The following is a 7,482-nucleotide window of genomic DNA, read 5'->3' on the forward strand; positions in this document are numbered from 1 at the left end:
GTACAGACAGAAAAAAAGCATAGCCACATTTATTGCATTTTTTATTGCGTTTCTTTTTTTTTATTGCATTTATCTCGTTTGATGTTTCTGTTTCTGTTTCTGTCCCTCCACCCCTTATTGCACCGCCATGACCAACGCCTCTCTCTCACTCTTCACCAGACCACCAGACCACAACCTCCTCAATTATTTGTAGGTATCATTACACATTCTGTGCCTCTTCCTCTTCCTACACATGGAGAAAGAAAACAGGACATTCCTTTTTCATCTAAAACCTTTAGTGGCGCGTGACGCTCATGTCACAATTCCTGTGACTTAAAGTGGTTGCACATGCAGGGAGGGCGTAAGCGTTATTTTTAGACCGTACACTTTCCGCGGCAGGGACATTGCACTTCGTTTTCTGTTGAACGATGCCGTGATTTGCCGGCTTTCGTGCACCATCGAACCATCTCATCACCTGTTAGAGGCAGACGTGAGTGCGTGAGTGGGGTGGGCGGGGTCGGGGGTTGGGGGGGAGTAGGCCATGACAGCGTGTGTCATTCCCTCTCCTGTTGTCTTTGGGCTGTTCTTCAGCAGGTCCCACTCTGTGGAGCGCACAGAGTTGCTGAGCTGTCTCTGTGCGCTCCACAGGTGGCGGAGAAGGACTCTGCCAGTGCTCGTGACTCTGGTTTTCTCCAGAGCGAAAGAGCCCTCTGGCATTGTACCACTCAGTTACATCATTGTCCTGCACAGAAGGATTACCCAACAGCCTGTAAGCAGTGCTGAAGCAATTGCAAGGCTCACAGCTATAGAGTAATAGAAGTCACCAGCAAGGCCATGCACAGTCTTTTTACAGGGAAGGGGCTCAAATTTAAAAAAAGAACATAGCTTAGTAATGGCTGATATGGCTGGAAAGGCTACTTTAGGATTTTAGGACTTTTGACTTTATGACCAAAAGGGCAGGGGGTCACAACCCCTTAGCCCCACCTCACCATACCCCTGCATATGCCTGCCAGCTAGTAATGTGACATATCACTTTTTCTCATACGACATTAGATCCTATTAATAATAATTATAAGGATGGTGTTAAAAGAAACAAGTATTGCTTAAGCAGGTCAATGTGTTGGGAGTAGTCAGTGTGCATGGCATAAGCTGTGATAGCAACACTCTTTTGCCTCGAAATGTGGCAGTTTCACTGTAAGACTAGATGCCAGCCCTCTGTACAGTACATAGACTATTGGATTGTCCTGAGAAGGACTGTCTTTCTGTCTTACAGAACTGGGCTGGGATGCGGTGTCCATACAAGCTGCTCCGAATGATCCTGGCACTCGTGTGCAGTAAGTATCCCATTCCCAGTGTTTCTGAAGATATGAAGGATATAATATTCTTGATATCAGAAAATACTGGAAATTTGTACTGTTGGTGGCAAACACCATCTACCCTCAATACCTACCTGTAGTGCACCGTGTTCTTAACTTTAGGAAGAGCACTCAGTCTTCCCACTCGGATACTGAGGGACAAATTCATTGTTAAAAGGGCTTTGCTGTTATACAACATCATGAGTTTGGTGGTAGTTAAAATCAATGGGGCAAGTTATGCTGGAGACTATAGGTCATGCTTAAAGGAATCCACAAGGGAAAATGCTGTCAACACCAGCCCTATTTAACGCATTTTCTAAAGGAAGTTGTTCGTTTTTCTAATCATGGGATATTTGTGGGATCAGTGAATTATTATACAAAAAGTACTCTGACAGGCCCTTGTGACACTTTGATGAGCTAGAAATGGGTTTTCATGGACCCTATGTACATCCCACACTGTTCATTAAGTTACATTATTGTCATTTAGCAGACACTTTTATCCAGAGCAATTTACACATGTTACAGTTTTATCCATTTATACAGTTGGTTATTTACTGAGGCAATTCTGGGTTAGGTACCTTGTCCAAGGGTACAACAGCAGTGCCCCAGTGGGGAATCGAATCAGCAACCTTTCGGTTACAGGCCCTGCTCCTTACCACTGTTACAGGGCCTGTTACCTTACCACTGTTACAGGGCCTGTTACAGGTTACAGGCCCTGCCCCCGCCAGTGACACCCATGCGGCTGTTTTCTGTCCCCCCCCTGCAGTGAGTTCGGAAGTGGGCCGCGCCGTATGGCTGCGCTTTTCCCCGCCACTGCCCTCCTCCGGCCCCCAGCCCAGCTTCATGGCTCACCTTTCCGGGGCTGTGGTGGGCATCAGCATGGGCCTGCTGATCCTGCGCAGCTACGAGGAGAGCCTGCAGGGCCAGTGCTCCTGGTGGGTCATCATCTTCGCCTTCGTCACCTTCCTCCTCTTCGCCATCTTCTGGAACATCTTCGCCTACGAGCTGCTGGGCGTGCAGATCCCCCCTCCTCCCTGAGGACGCGCACCCGTTATCCCCCCACCCCCCCTAATGTTCACTCTAAACCCCATGTTTAATCTGACATCCCTTTCACTGTGGAAAGCAGCCCTTTCATGCTGAGTTTCACTCAATGGTCTAAACTACAGGAACACAACCTCTCTGCATTTTAACAAAGAGGATACTGACAAATATTGTCATTTTTAAAAGTTTTTTTCAGTCCAAAATGGGAATTGCCCTCAAAATGTTTTTTTTTTTTCATATGAATTATGATGCCCTTCAGTATCCAATACTTTAGATTCCAAGACATGGTTGGTTTTGGACTTAACAGCATTTAATCACAATTTGCACTGTGCTAGTCGTCAGGGGAATAGATACATATGTTGGAATCTTACCTGAGTGGGACTGAGACAAAAGAGAATGATGGAGATCCAGTGTGGCCCCATTGGTTCACCTCTAAAGGTTAAGTGTCAGAGGTTCGCCATTTCCCTGTCCTCTGCTTTATGTGCTGACCATCATCCATCATTCCAGCAGACTCTAGCAGGCCAGTACCTGTGCTGACATTGCCCCCATGTTTAAAACCCAGCCTGCTCAAGCTCAGATAAGCCAGCCATTGCCAAGCCCCTCTCTCTGCGGGGCTGGGCTCCTCTGTGTGGTGTTTCCTTAGGCCCCGCTGTCAGAGTATCACCCGCTGCCTTCTTGCTTATGTCAGAGGGAGGAAGGTATTTGCCTTTTTCTGCCCAGTGGAGCCAGAGAAGTCCTCTGTGGGTATGGACCAGCTGAGCCTCGTTCCCTCATTTTCATGCCCACGCAGATGTCTGGGCTTTAAATTCTTACCTCAGTGTCTGACTCCAAGGGGGGTGTATGCTTTTGTAAAGGAATGTACTTGAAGGAGTGTTAATTATCTCCTTTTTTTTGTCCTCATTTGTTTGTGGGTATATACTGTACGCTACAAGTTCATAATTTATTCATGCTGATTTAATCATTATTTGGTTGGGGGAAAAATAATGTTTAAAATGGTGCATTATTAATTTATCACAGGGGCTGAGTTTGGTCTTGTTGTTATTGTCTGATTTTCTGAAAATATGAAATGAAATTAAAACCCTTGTAAATAGAAAGGAAAAACGACAAATGCTTGCATGGCCATTTGATTGTCCTTCGATCCTTATTTCTCACTTGTGTATGACATGGTAGAATCATAGAATCTAAAGAACTGAACAGCATGTGGAAAAACATGGCATAAAAACACAGAAGCCACAAGAATAAACAGAAAAATAGAAATAAATTCATCTGTAGAAAGAGGGTATAGTAGTTCAGGGGCAGGACGATGTGGCCAAAATGTTCTAAATCCTGGATTACCTTGTTCATTCATCTATTTGGTTATTTTTTTAAACTGCTGTTTCTGTTCCTTCAAGTCATTTCACTAGGCATGATTTCATTACTGAAGACTGATGTGTGTGAGGATTCATGGCTGTTGTGGCATCTGGTCTCCATGCAGGGAATCAGTAGCCTTTTTTTAGGTCTGGATAGCTTGTAAACTGTAACTTGAAGTTAAGGATTTGACCTATGCCAGATACTAGCATTAGTTGCCCACTGGTAGAGTCATGGTAAACTTTGGAGTTGATGATAACTTGGCCCTCTAGATTTCCCTTAATAATCACACAAGCTAGACAGGGTGACAGAAATGTGCTACGGATTTGGTGGATTGTTCAGCAGATATATATACTGTACCACTTTGTAAAAGGATAGAGTAGGCTCTTCTGGTATATGAGCACAGTCCTGAGGGACATGTATGTATTTGTGCAGGACAGCGTTTAAAGAAGGCCGTGATTTTGGAACCATGTGAATGACGCGTGAAGCTGGCTCTCAGTGGTATCAACACCGTGGCTCTACGCTGACAGCGTGGCACTGGAGAACATGCCACACTACTCCCCACATAAAGCTTCGGTAGGAGAGTCTGTGGGAGCATCTGCCGGACATCGCCGCCACAACACAGAGATCTGCACCTCTGCACATGGTGAAGGATGCAATGAACAGCACGGGGACAGTTGTATAGATCAGCGTTTCCCAACCCTGCTCCTGAAGGCACACCGTCCTGCATATCTTCTATCTATCCCTGCTCTACCTACCTGACTGAACTCATCAGTGGCACTTTTGATTAGCTGAGCACACCTGATTTAGTCAAGCAGGAAGGATACATAGAAGATATGCAGGACAGTGTGCCTCCAGGAGCAGGGTTGGGAAACACAGGTATAGATGTATATGCGTGTGATGTGAGCTAGCCCCAGTTCTAGGAAATGCAGAGAGTGGAGTGCACAATGCAGATCTTTTTCAGTTTGGAGTGTCTCCACACGTATACTGTTTAAGAACTGTGAAGATGTTATCCAAACTTAGACACTGGATGTTAGTTTGTAATAATAGGTACGTGGTATTAGTGAAACGGCAAAATTCCCTTTGACAACAAAAGCTCTGATTGGATATACAGTGCCAAAATGTCTATACTGTTATTCACAAAGTGTAAAAGCAAATTCATGACTATGCCTACCTTCTACCATCTATCACCTTAATCTGTGTTATAATAATAACAGAGACATCTTAAATGCCAGAAGGAAGGGTAGAATTTTGTCTTCATCACATGAGAATATTGAGGAAATAGGTGTTCAAATCTGTCTTTGAATATTAGTAATTATGTGAGTTAAAGTTTAGGGATGGGCATGTCAATGGCGTGGGTTGTGTGAGAGAAGTAAAGAACAGTTTTCCTTGTAAGGAAACACCAAACAGTGGCTTTTCACAATCAGACGTTCTGTCAGAATTCAAGTTCATAGGGCATTTGTAAACTCATAAAAGCACGAGAATACCAAAAAAGGAATACATTGTTTCCCTTCGTTTTAAAGCACATTAGTCGTTGGCGATCTCATTTGGGTTTTTTGGCAGCTTTTTTTGGGGCGGAGTAAGCCTTTCCCGTGCAGCTGGAGGGGGAGCAGTGTGGCGGGCACAGTCCCATTGCTCTGGGTATTAGGAGTGAAGTAAAGATGGTAAATGATGTTTATGTCCTCCTGTCCGTGCAGTGGAGTAGAATGCCTGATTACCCAGTACTGGGCCGAGGGCCAGGCACTGCTCTAATGGCTCTTCTCACATGGATTGGAAAATCTTTGTAGTTAAGGAACCCTGCAGAAGGGCTTGTTGAAGCTTTGATTAATCTGAGCCAGTAAAGGAGCCTACAGCAGTGACAAAGTGCAGCACATATATATAAACAGGTTGGCCTGTCTTCGCTAAATGTTGCTGTTGGTCTCAATTGATTTTTTTAAGTAGCTGAGTAATGCATTTTAGCAGTGGAAAGAACAACGGAAGAGGGATAATGTTTTTTTTTTCTTCTTCTTCTTAAAATTATTGCAACCATGAAGTTGTCCTGCTGTTTTAACTGTACTACAATGAATTTAGTGTCAAAACACATGTATGCTTATTGTGGAGGTGAGGGGTGGGAGAGCAGGGGTGATATCTGGAATTGTTGGCAATGCTGTTAATATAATTGCTTCCCAGTGGGAGTAAATTGAAGAAGGACTGCTTCACGTTGACATAATTACTGCCTTTGTCAAGATGCCGGTGCTAGTGCAGACGTGCGAGTTGAGTCAGTGGAACTGCCATCCGTGATGTACACAGCAGCAGCAGCAGCAGCAGGGTTGATGCTGTGACTCAGAGACTGAAGGTGAACTCACAGCGCCTCCCCACAGTTCTGCTGTCACAGTCGTATCCCCCTGGGCTGGAGGAACACTGACTCCGCTCCCTACCTCTCTAAGGTAACAGTGCAGCTGATTGTCCAATCAACTGTCCTGTTCAACAATGGAAACCTGTCGAGATGTGAACCGCCCCATCCATGCACACACACACACCCATCCCACCTACTGTTGACACCCAGCCACAATTTACAAAGCAGACTATCCTGGGAAAAAGAAAACACATCAGGGATTAGATTCACTTACCATGCAGCTTTTGTACCATTTAATTTTCTTGTGATAGATCCTAATCACAGGTTATGTTACATTTGCCAAGCAAACATTTTTATCCAGAGCAACTGACATAGCTTATACTTTTTACGTTTTATCCATTTCTATAACTTGATATTTTTCCCCAAGGCTTGATATTTTTTCACAAGTCTTTTGCTTTCCCAGGCTCACCAGGCTTGTCTGAAAAATATCATTTAATAGTCTTTGTGCTCAAAACCTCACATACACCTAAGAAAAGGTCCATTGGGGGTGAAGACACATTTATTTGAATTTATTACTCCTTCTCAGCTTTTGTTTTTCCCTTTGTGTGATGATTATGTGGATATCTAAGGTGGATATCTAAAAAGCCTGCCTACTGTAACGTGGCAGAAGAAACGTGTCATTAGTCTCTGACGCTAACCACCATGTTTAAGTCTTCATATCATCATATCGTCATATTCATCACATCATGCTGAACTCTTGTCAGTCTTTGCTCTTCTGAGACGCTTCAGCGAAATGTCACGGGAGTCTCAGCAAAGTCCGCCAGAAAGGGCATGAAATGTCAGCGTTGCCTCACCTAATCCTCCTCCATCAGAGAGGAAGGGTGTCCTGAGACTTTGAGTGTTTTTGTTTTGTTTTGAAGGAAAATGGTGGAAAACATTTTGACATGTTCCTGCTAGCTGTTTTCAAGTGTATTCCAACTATGGTACAAAGTACAGAAAAGAAAGGGAGGGGTTTCCAGTTCCCAAATCCAGCTGAGAGGCTGGTCCTCCCGTTATCCTTTGGAGGATTGACTGTATATATGTAATCATAAATAGTTTATATCAACTCTTAATTGATTTCATGTTGTATTGTACTCATAAAGTTAAATGTTACAAATTGATCTGTTTTATAATGTATGCCATTTTTGTTTTATTTTGTACAGCTCAGTGTATTTGATTTTATTTAGTAACAACACAAATAAAAAGAAAAACCTGGTGATTTGAGAAAAATCTCAAAGGAATAACATCAGCTTAATTTTCTTCCTTAGCTTCATCCCTAAACACAAAAGGTCATGGACTGGATTTTTGAAGAGGTGCTTTGTGTGCACCAGTTTTCTTACTGCATTCCCAGCACACATTTCTTTGGGGCACAATGTGAAACTTTTA

General features: G+C 43.7%; 1 protein-coding gene across 3 annotated transcripts in view; it reads left to right on the forward strand.

Annotated features, from left to right (window-relative positions):
• Positions 1–2,394, forward strand: part of LOC118795087 (rhomboid-related protein 1) — a 42,351-nt gene extending 39,957 nt beyond the window's left edge. For all 3 annotated transcript variants that reach the window (XM_036553445.1, XM_036553447.1, XM_036553444.1), the window contains 2 exons: positions 1,253–1,313; positions 2,101–2,394. In XM_036553445.1, coding sequence (XP_036409338.1) covers positions 1,253–1,313; positions 2,101–2,372 — 333 coding nt within the window. In that variant the 3' untranslated portion in view covers positions 2,373–2,394. The remainder of the gene's footprint in view (positions 1–1,252; positions 1,314–2,100) is intronic.
• Positions 2,395–7,482: the final 5,088 nt, after the last annotated feature.

Source organism: Megalops cyprinoides, chromosome 19 (genome assembly GCF_013368585.1).
Source record: "Megalops cyprinoides isolate fMegCyp1 chromosome 19, fMegCyp1.pri, whole genome shotgun sequence".
Lineage (NCBI taxonomy): Eukaryota > Metazoa > Chordata > Actinopteri > Elopiformes > Megalopidae > Megalops > Megalops cyprinoides.